This window comes from Zalophus californianus, chromosome 10 (genome assembly GCF_009762305.2).
Source record: "Zalophus californianus isolate mZalCal1 chromosome 10, mZalCal1.pri.v2, whole genome shotgun sequence".
NCBI classification, from domain to species: Eukaryota; Metazoa; Chordata; class Mammalia; order Carnivora; family Otariidae; genus Zalophus; species Zalophus californianus.
Genome location: NC_045604.1, coordinates 1956295 through 1969408, shown reverse-complemented (window position 1 = coordinate 1969408; position 13114 = coordinate 1956295). Strand labels below are relative to the sequence as shown.

Below are 13114 nucleotides of genomic sequence, written 5' to 3'. Positions count from 1 at the left end.
GTGCCTGCTGCGTAATAAACACACTTTAGTCATGGTGCTCGTACTAACTCGTCCCCGCAAGGACTCTGGGATCAGTAACATCCCCCATTTTATGTTGGGGCATCTGTCTGGCACAGATAAGGTCATGTCAAGGGCCACAAAGCTGGCGAATGGCAGACGGGCTTCCTGTGGGCGGTCTGGCTCCCAGCAGGCCGCGCTCACTGCAGGAGGCGCGAGGGGGCTCTGGAGGCCTCTGGTCTGTCTGCACCTGGGGTACGGCGTCGCCTCAGTGCCCTCAGAGGTCCTTGCTCTTCCTCCGGCCTGAGGGGCTCTGGAGTCAGCCCGCCTGTCCTGTGCTGAGATCCGTGCCTCGATTTATAATCAATCTTTCAGAGTTCTAGGACCCTAGACAAGAGGTAAGTGACTAGATCTTGACGAAGTGGTGCTCATGAAGACCCTGTGGGTCTTTGTTCCCGTTTGATTTCCCCCGACGTCCACTCTGGCTGCAGTTGTCCCCATCGGGCACAGGGCTGATTGCTGGGGGAGCGTGTGGTGGCCTCCCTGCTGTCGTCGGAGCCCCTTCTCTGAGCACCTCTGTGAGCGGGAGTCCTGGTGAGCTCCACCGGTCCGTACTCTGCCCCATTCTGTGCTGGCTGCCTTGGTCACTGTGGTCCATGGGCCCGTGAACACAGTTTGCCACCTCCTTGACTTTGGGCATGGCCCTCCCTGCTGTCAGACTCCTAGATTCGCCAGAGCCCATTTTCCTCCTGTGAAGCAGCATCTTTGTGGGTGGCAGGGAGGCTTGAATTCCCGACTACTCAGGCAAGACTCTTGTTTCTACTTTCCCGTCAGGGTCCGGAGTTGATAGCTCCGACGATACAAGTACTTGTCTCAGAAATGAGTTTTTGCTTTGTTTTGTTTTAAATATTTTGTTTATTTGACAGAGACAGCGAGAGAGGGAACACAAGCAGGGGGAGTGGGAGAGGGAGAAGCAGGCTTCCCGCCGAGCAGGGAGCCCGACGCGGGGCTCGATCCCAGGACCCCGGGACCGTGACCTGAGCCGAAGGCAGACGCTTAACTGACTGAGCCACCTAGGCGCCCCAAAAATGAGTTTTTTGAGAAAACTTGAATTCATCCCAGAGTAGCCATTTGGGGGAAAAATGAAGTCGGGTCCCTACTTCATTCACTGTTTGCAAAATTAATTCTAGGCAGCTGAAAGGTTTCAATATAAGAAGGTGAAACCAGAAGAAAACATGACATTTTAGAAAACATTAGAGTGGGGGAAAATGATGCATACATAAAACGCTGGCATCGTGAAAAAGACAAGCAGTAGGGCATTGGGGGATGTGGGGATAGTTGTCCCCATACAAAAGTTAATTCTTTAAAGAACTTCTAGAAATTAGCAGGAAGAGAGGCTACAGAAAAATAGGCCAAGAGTGTAAATAGCTCAAGGAGTCAACGATAAATGACAAAACACAAGGAGCTGGCTCACCTTATTCGCGGGGACAAGCAAGCGTGGTAAATGCTTAGCGAGGATGTGGAGAAGCAGGCCCTCTGGCACGTGGCCTGTCGATAAACCTCACAGGTCAGTTTGATGTGGCTGTTTATCTTCTATATTTGGATTCAAGTGTGTATGACATGCTGTACATACAGGGATATGCATTTCAACGTCCACCCTAGCAAATTGTAAACTACCAAGGTTCTGGGTAGATGTATCCATGGGACATCCTCCTGTGGTGAAATACTTCAGTGGAGAATGAGCTCCGGGTGCAGAGACGGTCCTCGGCGCGCACATGTAAAAGCAAGCTGCAGAACGGTGTTCGGATGCCGTTGCGTGGCGGTGTGTGTGTGTGTGTGTGCGTGGGCGTTATGCACAGAAGAGCTTTGGTTTTTTTTGCTTTATTTAAAGCTCTACACCCAGTGTGGGGCTTGAACTCACAACCCCGCGACCAAGAGTCGCACGCTCCCCTGCCTGAGCCAGCCGGGCACCCCTGCATAGAACATCTTTGGAAGGACAAACTTACGCAATAGTGGTGGTCTCGGGAAGGACCCGGGTTGCTGGGGAATAAAGATGATACCCTTCCGGACCTTGTGAAGTTTGTATCATACGCATTATTATTCGTCAAAAAAAAAATTTTTTTTAAAGATTTATTTATTTGACACAGCGAGAGAGGGAACACAAGCAGGGGGAGTGGGAGAGGGAGAAGCAGGCTTCCTGCGGAGCAGGGAGCCCGATGCGGGGCCCGATCCCACGACCCCGGGATCATGACCTGAGCCGAAGACAGACGGTTAATGACTGAGCCACCCAGGCGCCCCTTAAATATTTTTAAGCAAAAACACCCAAAAGCAACAAAAAGGGGATTTATTCATCCAGACATGAACTCTTTTTGACAAATTTATTCATCCCGACATGAACTCTCACCTCTTACTGAAGTACCTTTTCTCCGCAATAAAACTGTGAGCTCTTCTAGGACAGGAACCTGCATACCTGGGGGCCCAATAATAATTGGCAACCATCTGGGGTATGCTGTCTCCCACCCCGAATTCTGTCAAATTCCTCTCTGTCATCCCTACAACACAGCGTATTGGGATCCGCTGGGATCTTGACTCCTGACATAGCGGCCCCTTATGGGCTGCCAGCGGGGCCCGTCGGGTAGGAGAGGTCCGGGGTGCGGCTGCACACCTGTCTAGTCCGGGGTGTCTTGCTTGAAGCCGCACTGGGAATGAAGAGCTCCTAACCTTTCTGTGTATTCTCTTCAGCCTGGATCTGGGTTCAAGGAGGCGGTCTCTTTAAGAACTGGCGTGAGGCCCCGCCCTGCACCGAGATCAGCTGAGGGTGCGAGTCACATGACTCTGGAGTCTCTTCCGCCCTCTCAAGTTGGGGCCCCATGTGCTGCCGCGAGGGGCCCCGCTGGGGCCGGGGGCACTGTGCCCCCAGCCCCACGCTCCTCCTGGGTCTTCTCATGTCTGCAGCCCCGCTTGGCCTGCTGGGGGAGGAGACCCGCCAGGTGAGGGGCCAGAACTGTGGGTGCTTCGGGAAATGCTGCCCTGGGAGGGCACCAGAGCAGCGGGGCGTGGGGCGGGGGCGGGCACAGGGGCCCACGGCACAGGATCGTGGAGCGCGGAGGCTCCCTGTCTTCGGGGGACACCTGCCGGACCCTGCTGGCCCGGGGTGACCCAGGTGGGGCTTTTTCTGACCCCTCCCCCAGCCCCGCGCCCTCATCTGCCGCCAGGGTCAGGGGGGTTGTGGCCCTGCCCACCTCTAAGCCTTCCAGATTCCTGAGCTCCCACACCGCGCTTCTTGCCTCTCTGCATCCTTCCCAAGCGGCTTCGCCCTGTGTCCCTTTCCCGACCCCGTGCCTTTGACCCTCCACGACCCCGTGTTCCAGGTGTCTCTGGAGGTCATCCCTGACTGGCCTGGCGCCCCCCAGAACCTGCTTCACATCCGGGCAGTGGGCACCAACTCCACCCTGCACTACGTGTGGAGCAGTATGGGGCCTCCAGCAGTGCTGCTGGTGGCCACCAACACCCCCCACAGCACCCTGGCTGTCAACTGGAGCTGCCTGCTCTCCCCGGAGCCAGCCGGGGGCCTCACCGTGCTCCCCAGGGACAGCGTCCAGTTCTCTTCCGCCCTTGTCTTTACTAGGGTGAGGAGGCCGGGGGAGAAGCAGGCAGAGAGGCAGGAGGGGTCATCCGGATCGCAGGGAGGGACTGAAGACTCGAGAATGGGAGCCTGGGGATGGGGGCCCGCGAGGGGGTGGGGGTGGTTCCGGGGAGAGCGGGACTCAGCAAGCCCCGTCCCACCTCACCCCGCCCCCCAGCTGCTGGAATTTGACAGCACTAACACATCCGAGGCGTCAGCCAAGCCTCCAGGAAAACCGTATCCCCCGTACTCCCTGGCCGAGTTCTCTTGGAACAACATCACGGACTCCTTGGATCCTGCCACTCTGAGCGCCACATTTCAAGGCCACCCCATTCACGACCCCACCGCGGCTTTTGCCAACGGCAGCCTGGCCTTTAGGGTAAGGTGTGGGGAATCAGAGTAAGTCAGAAGGTGGCTTTTGAGGGTGGGGGTGGCCTTCCAACACAGGCGCCCGCTTCCCATGCCTCCCCCGCCTCCCCCACTCCAGGTGCAGGCTTTCCCCAGCTCCGGCCGACCGGCCCAAGCCCCGCGTCTCCTGCATTCAGCGGACACCTGCCAGCTAGAGGTGGCCCTGGTTGGGGCCTGTCCCCGGGGAAACCGCTCCCTGTTTGGGCTGGAGGTAGTCACCTTGGGCCAGGGCCCTGAATGCCCCTCAGTGCAAGAGCAGCGCTCCATTGATGATGAATATGCACCTGCTGTCTTCCAGGTCAGGCTTCCAGCGGAGAGGCAGGGGGATGGGGGAACGTAGGAGGAGCCCTGTGGGACCTCAGAGACTCATATGACCATTTACTAACTAGCAACGTAGTTCAGCTCCTTTAAGTGCTGGTCACTGTGCTTATGAATGTGGCCAGGCCTCTGCCTTCAGTGCAGAAGAGAGAAGGAAGGCGGGCCTGGGGGCCAGGGGGCCTGGGGGCCTGGGGCTGGAGCTGAGTGCAGGCTTGCAGAGGGGCAGGCCTGGGAGAGGACCCAGTGCTCCCGATCCAACTCCGCCTTCTATGGAGGAGAGACTCAGCCTTTGTGCAAGCAGGCTTCGGTCCTGGAGGCAGGCCCAGGCCCCAGGACAGCTAGTGACAGTGGAAGGCAGGGAAGGGTGAGGAACAGAAGGGTCGGCACAGGTCAGTCCTCCTCATCCTGTTGTGTCTGTCTTTCTCCCCAGTTGGACCAGCTGGTGTGGGGCTCCCTCCCATCGGGCTTCGTGCAGTGGCGGCCAGTGGCTTTCTCCCAGAGGCAGAGGGGCCGGGACTCAGCCTTGCCCTGCCAAGCTTCCCCAGTTTGCCTCACCTTGGAATACCCTCTCCCCCAGTCACCCATTGTTCGAGCCTTCTTTGGGTCCCAGACCAACTTCTGTGCCTTCAATCTGACATTTGGGGCTCCCACAGGCCCTGGCTACTGGGACGAACACTACCTCAGCTGGTGAGGGCCAGGGCGGGGCCAGGGCTTTGGGAGTGGACGTAGGGCAGCCCAGCGTCCCGGTCTTCCTGCCTAACCTGCTTACCTTTCTCATTCTGCTTGCCCTAGGTCGATGCTCCTGGGTGTGGGCACCCCTCCAGTGGACAGCTTGTCCCCACTCATCCTGGGCATCATGGCAGTGGCCCTGGGTGCCCCAGGGCTCATGCTGCTGGCAGGAGGCGTGGTTCTGCTGCTGGGCCACAAGCAGTGCTCGGAATACCAGCCTATAAACTGAGGCCCGCTCACTGGAGGGTGGGACATGAATTTCTGGGCCTGCCTCGCTGGTCTGCTGGATGAAGGGTCAGTTGCTCCCTTCTTCCATCTGGCTTCCCTGCAGAACCTCAGAGACCACCCTCAGCTTCCTGGAGGCCCCCCAGGTGGGGCTTCCTTCATACTCTGGGGAGGGACCAGCAACAGGGTGAATGCTAGAGGTGGAGAAGTCCCTTGGTGATGCCTCCCTGCCCCACCAGCCCTATTTCCCTGAATGGGACTCAGGCCTAAATGAGAGGCCTTCTGACTTGTTGGCTGCCCTGGAAGGCATGAAATGGACTCATTTTCTCCCCAGGGCTCGTCTCTCAGTGTGTGGGTGTTGGGGGCGGGTGTGGCGCTGGTTCCAGGAACCAGAGGCTGAGACGTGGGCGTTGGAGGCACATCTCCGTGTGCGGCCCCCTCTCCTCTCCGGCCTGCCCCTCTCCTGTGGGGCAGGGGGTTCTGGACCAGTCTGCGTCAGACAAGGAAGGGACGCCTGAGAGTGGGGGTCCAACATGAAGGAAGAGCCAAGGAAGACCGTGGTGGTCATTTATTGTCACACACACGTTCACACGGGGTTCACATCAGCCACCGTGCCCTGCAGCCACCCGCAGCCACCACGTGTGTGGGCATGCACACACACACCCCTACCCCTCTCCGGAGGCAGGCTTCCCCTCCCCTCCGCACCTCCACCCCTGGGACAGGCATGTTCTGAGCAGTTTGGAGGTGGGAGGTTACCGGGCCTGACTGGGTTGGAAGGGAGAAGGTATTAGCTCTGGGCTATGACAGCTTTAATCGTCTGGACTGAAGCTGGAGGTTGTGAGGGCCAGCGGTGGTGGGTCCTGAACCCAGGCCCCCAGGAAGGTTTCCACCAAACGTGCAAGTCCTGCCTGATCGGATGCCCAGCCTTTATCTTTGGCACGGGCAATGTTTCCAGTCTCCCTGCGGCCCTCTGCTCAGACCGGGGACAGAAATGGTCAGTCTGGCTGTGGCTCACGGGAGGCTGGAGGGTGGGGCAGAGGCCAGCCGCAGTGGGTCCCGGAGGCAGCACCCGCCGGGGGCTGCTCAGGAAGGAATCTCACCCCTGCTCCCTGTCCTGGCTCCCCGTCCTCAGCACGTATAAGGGACACGGCCGTCCACCTCTTTCCCTGCAAGACACCCTCCCCCCTGACGGCCCCAGGCCCCCGAGGTGAAAGGCCCACTTGGACTCGGGGGAAAGCAGGGGACAGTTGGGCAGTACTGGGGCTCCATCCCCCGAGGCACCAGGGCTGGGGTGGGTACTCAGCCCCAGGGCCGAGGCCTGTGGTCCAAGGCAGAGTGGGCGTGGTCGGGGTAGTCCAGGCGGCTCTCGGCAGCAGTGAGCATGCGCTCGGGCTCCACCACGAACATGTAGTAGAGGTTCCACACCAGCATGGAGAGCAGCGGCAGGAACGTGAGGCCGTAGCCAAAGCCTCGGAAGGAGCGGCCCACGGCGAAGGTCAGCCAGTATATCAGCCTGGGGCCAGGAGAGGGAAGTGCGTCAGCTAGCTGGCATACGGTCTGATGGGGGGGCAATGGGTACGACAGACACGTCTAAACACAGCCCGAGCTTATGCACTTACCGGGCTGGACGCCGCACTACGTCAGGGCCACTAATGTAGACATCCCAGCATCTCCATGAGGCGAGTATATTATTCCCCTCCCTCTCTGCTGACTTTCCAAAAGTTTAAAACTTTTGCATAGGCAGGGGCGCCTGGGTGGCTCAGTTGGTTGGGCAACTGCCTTCGGCTCAGGTCATGATCCTGGAGAGTGCCGGGATCGAGTCCCGCATCGGGCTCCCTGCTCGGCGGGGAGTCTGCTTCTCCCTCTGACCCTCTTCCCTCTCGTGCTCTCTGTCTCTCATTCTCTCTCTCTCAAATAAATAAATACTTAAAAAAAAAACTTTTGCGTAGGCGGTATACGTCCCGTGGTTCAAAGTACAAAGGCCCCAGTGAGTATATAGTAGAAGGTCTCCCTGTCTCGATCCTCGCCCCTCAGCCCCCCACCTCCCCTCCACCCCTGACTCGGATGTCCAGTATCATGGCGGTTCGTGCGTCAAGCGCTCTATGTATAGACGAGCAAGCAATGGACGCATGTTTTCCTTTTCCCCTGTTTTGAAGTTTGGTAGCACACCATACAGACTGGTCCACACACAGTTTTCCCCTATTAACTGTATCTTGGAGATTAGGGTTATAGCAGTACATAACCAGCTTCCTCATCTTTCACAACCAGATTACATCCCACTGTATTGGTTTCTCCTTTTGCAGACGAAGAAACTAAGACTCCAAAGGGGTTAAGTAAAACTGGTCCAAGGTCGCACATCAGGGAAACAGAAAAACCGTGATTTGAACCCAAGTCCGATCGTCACCCTCTCTCCTGTCACTTTAGAGGGGCAGAGGGACAAAAGAGTAAGGAAGCCAGCTTCAAGAGGGCCTGGAGCCCAAAGGGATGAGTCTTTCCCCTCTTGGAATATCCACTCCAAATACACACCCCCAACGCCAGGAGGGCAGCAGCTTCATCTTAATGGGTGAAGGACCACTTAGTACAAAACGGCCGTGCCTCCGCTCTCACCCATGGGATGAGGGGAGAGCCTCGGCACTGCACCGGCAGGCACAGTGGGACACTAGGTTCCAGCTGCTGAGCCCTTCCCAGGCACCAGACTCCTGCAAGCTCTCTGCATGAAGTCACTCATTTAACCCCCACGCTCTGCAGAGGATGAAGCCGGGCACAAGCGCTTGAGCACCTTGCCCGCGGTAGGGAAGGGCGGGCCCTGGGGACACCCGAGGGGGTGCATTCCAGGCCCTGCTGCTGGCCGGCCTCAGCAGCTCCTCTCCCCTGGTCTGTTGGCTTTCCTGGCTGTGAACTGGGTGAGAAGGGCAGACAAGCACGAGGTCTGCCTAAGCCAACTTCCGTCTGAGGCCGGCGCTCCCCCAGACGGACCTGGGAGGGGGAGTTACACAAGTAGGAACAGGAACGCGTTCATCCGGGGGAACATCTCGGAGAAGACAGGCCGCACCACGGCCAGGAGGCTGGTGGGACAGACGGCCACTAGACTGGTCAGAAGTGACAGCACAGAGATTCTAGCTCAAGAGCAAGAATGTTTGGGGCGCCTGGGTGGCTCAGTCACTGAGCGTCTGCCTTCGGCTCAGGTCATGGTCCCGGGGTCCTGGGATCCAGCCCCGCATCGGGCTCCCTGCTCCGCGGGAAGCCTGCTTCCCCCTCTCCCACTCCCCCTGCTTGTGTTCCCTCTCTCGCTGTGTCTCTCTCCGTCAAATAAATAAAATATTTAAAATAAAAAAAAAAGAGCAAGAATGTTCTAGCAGTGAAAGGGACCCGGAATCCTGCATCAAAAGTAATAAAAGGAAATACGTTAGGGAAAAAACGGAAAGATCTGCATGCGCCTTCAGAAATTCAAAAGTGCTTTCTAGGTTAACAGCAGTTCACGTGGAAATACCCCAACGGGTTTCAGGTGACTTCCAAATGAAAGCAGAAGAAGGAGGCTGCGTGAGAGCCAATGTGGCTCCATTTGTATGAGCAGGAGGCCAATGCCAGTGACCACGGACAATCAGGAGGCTCTCCTGCCCGGAGGGAAGGTCACAGGACACTGAGAGACGAGGACCATTTGGCAAAGTAAACCGTGGAGGAGCAGGGTGTTGGAGTGGGGACATCCAGGGCTGTTGTCAAATATCTGAACTGTCCTGGGCAATTCCAGAGTCAAAGTCAGGACAGCAGTTTACAGCACAACACGAAGAAAGTCTCTCTAGTAACTGGGACTTTTGAAAAATGAAACACCCTGTCTTACACAGAACTGAGCATTGGTCACAGGAGGTGTCCAACTAGAGGCCAAAGGCCACCTGACCAGAGTCTCACAGGGGAGTGCCAGCAATGGGTGGGATGATGATCTAGGTGACCCCCGGCAGCCCTTCCAGTTTTGGGTTGGTCTACGGCTCCCTGAAATCAACTTCCTTTGGGAAGACACAGAGCTGATCACCTGCTACCAGGGGAGGTAAGGTGCAAGGAAGAAAGTGGACTCACGGATCCAGGGTGCAATCCGGGCTAATGCAGAATCCAGAAGGCTCCCTGTCCCCGTCTCCCCAGACAAGATGCCGGGGGTCCCTCCAGCACCGTCCCCTCCCCTGGGCCCCACCCCCCAGCCAACTCACCGGGAGACGGCAAAGAGACCAGTGAGCAGAGGGAGCAGTTTGAGGGTCTCTTGGGGCAGGTAGGTGGAGAGCACGGCCAGGTTGAAGAAGTACAGGATGAAGAGCTGGACCGACTGGGCCACGTAGCGCCGGTGGATCTCCACCTCCCGCCGTGGCTCCCCAAAGGGCCGCAGGGCCGAGAAGCACAAGAGGCTCAGTCCGTACACCAGCAGCCCTGGCGGGGTTGGAGAGCACGCAGGGTCAGCCCGGGAGCAGCAGGCGGGAAGCCAGGGAGGGCTCGCGGCGGGGCTCCCACCCGGCGAGGGCCGGGCACATGGGGCCCAGGGGAGGGGAGCTCCCGCCCCCAGCCCCGCTCCTTTCTCCCGGCCCGGCTCACCCAGTACGATGGGGAAGGTGGCAAAGACCCCGCAGCGCAGCGTGTAGATGAGGCGGGAGCTCATGGTAGGCAGCCGCGGGGCGTCGAAAGGCAGGAAGGCGTAGGCCCCATATAGCAGGCAGGGGAAGAGAATGAGGGCAGCTCCCACTGAGGCCACGGCCTTCAGCCCCTCACGGCCTCCGCAGCTCCCACAGCCCCCGCAGGAGTGGCCAGGCGGCCTCACCACGGCCTCGGCCCACTTGCGCTCACAGGGCTCGGGCTGGGTGGCCCGGGCCGGCAGGCAGGCCCGGCGGCGCTCTCCCTCGCCTGCCTCACAGCGTACAACCGGGTCCTCCTGGGGCCGCCGCTCAATGCACTGGAGGTCGATGGGCACGAAGGCCCGGGCCGCCTTCTCGGGCAGCAGGTTGGCATCATCTTCGGACAACTCCTCTAGCTTGGTGGGTGGCTCTGACTGGAGGGGCTCGGGCTCAATGTCCCGCCACCCGGGCGGGTCTGGGAATGGGGCACTGGGCTGGGGGCCAGTCCCCCAGGGCAAGGTGGCAGCCTCACTCACTGTGCTGTCGAGACCATCCTCAGCCCCCTCTCCGGCCATGGTAGACCCAGCTGAAGACCCCACCTTGGCGGACTCAGCTCCATGGGACTCAGCCTCACCTTCCCCTTCTGGCTGCCGGCCATTGGGGACCAATGCCTGGGGTGGGCTCTTCTCCAGGGCCTCAGACCCTTTCACTTCCAGCAGGGCCAGGGCCTCAGGTTCTGTCATCCTGGGGCCTCAGTTCTGGGGTCTCCCATGAGGTCCTATCACCCTGGAGGGAGCAGAAGAAAGCTCTGTCAGAAGTTCCTGGCTTCTGGCCCTCGGGACAGGTTGATGGGATTGGAACTGTCTGGGGCAGCTGGTCTCATGGGCTTTCGTCCCTTCTGGGACCTTAGGAGAACAAGGTAGCCAGGAAGGTGTTGAAACAGAAGGAGGTGGGAAGGAAGTGAGCAGGTGAAATGGAGACACCCTTTCAACATCAAATGTCATCCAGCAGGAGAGGGTGAGTCAGGGGGCACAGGCGCTGGCAGCTGTGGCCTTGGCCAGCTCCCGCCCACGCCTTCTACCCCCTCCACCAAAACCCCTGGGGTCATAGCCACCCTAATGCAGAAACGGGAGGAAGAGGGGGTGTCTAGAGCTTTGCCAGGAGTTCCCTTCCCACCAGGGGCCTCCTTGAGTGCAGAGAAGCTGCCTCTTCATTTTCAAACCGCCCCTTCTCCTTGTAGCTCCCTGCCTGGAGCTCTCCTGGTAACTGACACCAATGATCTGCCAACGAATCTGTCCCAAGGATCTGGCAGTGGTAGCGCACCCTGCTCGTTTGTCTCCAAGGTGGGCACCTGGGCAGTCTCCACACTCGTCACCAGCACCTGTCCTCTATCCTCCATCTCCAGGGGGCCTGGGTTGTCCCTTCTGATTTCTAGGTCTAGTCATGGCTGTTCCCCATGCCTCCTCTCCTTTCTCCCCTCCCTGTTTCCTCCATCTCACTGCTGCTGGATGGGGCTGAGTCCCTTCCCTCCACCTCCTCAAGGGCCTTCTGCCCCTTGCCATGTGGACCCATGACACCCTCTTACTTTCCATCTGGAGAGGCGGAGGGTCTCCAACGTCTGGGAAGGAGCTGCCCGGCTCCCTGCTGTCTCTGCAAGTATTCCTCTCCGTCTCTCTCCCTTTGCCTGTGTCTCCAAACCTGTCTGACCAGAGCAGGTGGGGCCCAGATTAAAGGGGCAGGCCCCGCCCTGCTGAATCTGCCAACAGAAAAAGCATTGGCGGAGGACGTCATCATCCTTTCTGAAGGTGGGGGTGCAGCTGAGCATAAAGGTAAGCATGTGGTCCAGGCACATGGGATGTGTAGGAGCTTGAAGCTAGGGAAAGCAGAGGGTAAAGAGTGGGTCTGGGGCGCCTGGGTGGCTCAGATGGTTAAGCGTCTGCCTTCGGCTCAGGTCATGGTCCCGGGGTCCTGGGATCGAGTCCCGCATCGGGCTCCCTGCTCAGTGGGGAGCCTGCTTCTCCCTCTGCTTCTCTCTCTCTCTCTGTCTCTCATGAATAAATAAATAAAATCTTTAAAAAAAAAAAAGAGTGGGTCTGTACATGAAAGGGTGCTTGGAGTAGGTTGGGATACCCAGAAAAGAAGTGGAATTTCTACATTTAGCCATTCAGTTGTTGAGCACCTGTTTTTAGCCAGGCACTACTCTAGATACAGACAGACGTAGAAGACAAGGTGACAGGCAAGGTCTCTGCTCTTGAGGAGTTTGTTTTATCGGGGTAACAGTTAATAAAGAGCCTGATCAATAAGTCAATTCGAGGAGAGAAACCTGTTTGCCAAGATGACATTTGGGCTGTGACCTCACGGGAAATAAGGAGTGTCCCAAGGAGGGGGCAGCAAGAGAAAGGCCAGCTTAGGTGATTTCAGGAACAGAAAAAACGTTGGTGGCTGGGACCAGGAGGTGGAGGTGGAAGGGAGTTTATGTTCCTATTACAACTTACACAGACCCCCAAACACCTTGCTTTTTAGCCTAGGTGTAAGGTTAAGAAAGCAATCAGAATCCAAGGTGAACTTTCCAAGGCAGAAACGTGAGAGAGTGGCTGCTCGTTCCTGTGGGACCTTACCCCAGAAGACATCTGAGCTTTGTGAGGGCGGGACAGTGTCTGGATTGCTCATCCCTGCATCTCCAGAGTCCAGGCTTGCGGCTGGAAGACAGCAAGTGTTCTACGAATGTTTGCGGGGCTGCAGGTGTTAGTCTTCGCAATGGGGAGCCGAGCTCGGGCCGAGGCGCCCGTTCAAGGCTCAGGTCTCGGAAGGCCTACTCTTGCGTTCCACCTTTCCGAGGGAAACTTTCACATACACTTTTGTTTGTTCAAGTGGGGGATACAATGAGAAGAGGAATCAGCAGTAATCGGAAAGAGGCGCGGCTCAAATAAGGGGGGCGGGGTGAAGGGTCGGAGGGATGCACCAAACGGCCCCCGCGGCACAAAGCAAAGCCTCGCTCTTAGCTGTGGGCCCAAGTGCCGCGACCCAGCCCAGCTTCAGCCCCTCACGGTGTCCACTGTCCATTCTCTGGCGGCTTTGTCAATAAAGTTTTCCGCAAGGACTTGGAGAAGCCGGAAGGAGGCCGTGCTGCCCAGAGTTAGTTCTGGCAACTTCCCGGGAGGGAAAACGAGCTTCGCGAGATTTGGCAGCACTCAGGCCGCCGGCCCGCAGCTGGGCAGCT

The 13114-nt window shown here is 58.2% G+C and overlaps 2 protein-coding genes across 7 annotated transcripts; one reads left to right on the top strand and one right to left on the bottom strand.

Annotated features, from left to right (window-relative positions):
• The first annotated feature begins 2843 nt into the window (after nt 1-2843).
• Nucleotides 2844-7167, top strand: LOC113934535 (glycosylated lysosomal membrane protein). 3 transcript variants are annotated; one of them, XM_035722571.1, is made up of 6 exons: nt 2844-2987; nt 3369-3626; nt 3801-4001; nt 4110-4328; nt 4779-5035; nt 5141-7167. In XM_035722571.1, exons 1-6 carry the CDS (start codon nt 2868-2870, stop codon nt 5304-5306), a joined length of 1221 nt encoding a protein of 406 aa, XP_035578464.1. In that variant the 5' UTR covers nt 2844-2867; the 3' UTR covers nt 5307-7167. The 3 variants fall into 3 exon arrangements, with proteins under 3 accessions (XP_035578464.1, XP_035578466.1, XP_035578465.1); XM_035722573.1 differs by lacking the exon at nt 4779-5035 and having other exon boundaries at nt 5141-5368; XM_035722572.1 differs by lacking the exon at nt 4110-4328 and having other exon boundaries at nt 5141-5334.
• TMEM79 (transmembrane protein 79) lies at nt 6579-13060 on the bottom strand. Of its 4 annotated transcripts, none has more exons than XM_027610836.2 (5): nt 12513-13059; nt 11480-11592; nt 9878-10680; nt 9502-9715; nt 6579-6815 (listed from the first exon to the last, which is right to left on the bottom strand). In XM_027610836.2, exons 3-5 carry the CDS (start codon nt 10635-10637, stop codon nt 6602-6604), a joined length of 1188 nt encoding a protein of 395 aa, XP_027466637.1. In that variant the 5' UTR covers nt 10638-10680; nt 11480-11592; nt 12513-13059; the 3' UTR covers nt 6579-6601. The 4 variants fall into 4 exon arrangements, with proteins under 4 accessions (XP_027466637.1, XP_027466635.1, XP_027466634.1 ...); XM_027610834.2 differs by lacking the exon at nt 6579-6815 and adding an exon at nt 8643-8679 and having other exon boundaries at nt 11480-11596; nt 12513-13060; XM_027610833.2 differs by lacking the exon at nt 6579-6815 and adding an exon at nt 8643-8679 and having other exon boundaries at nt 12513-13060.
• Nucleotides 13061-13114: the final 54 nt, after the last annotated feature.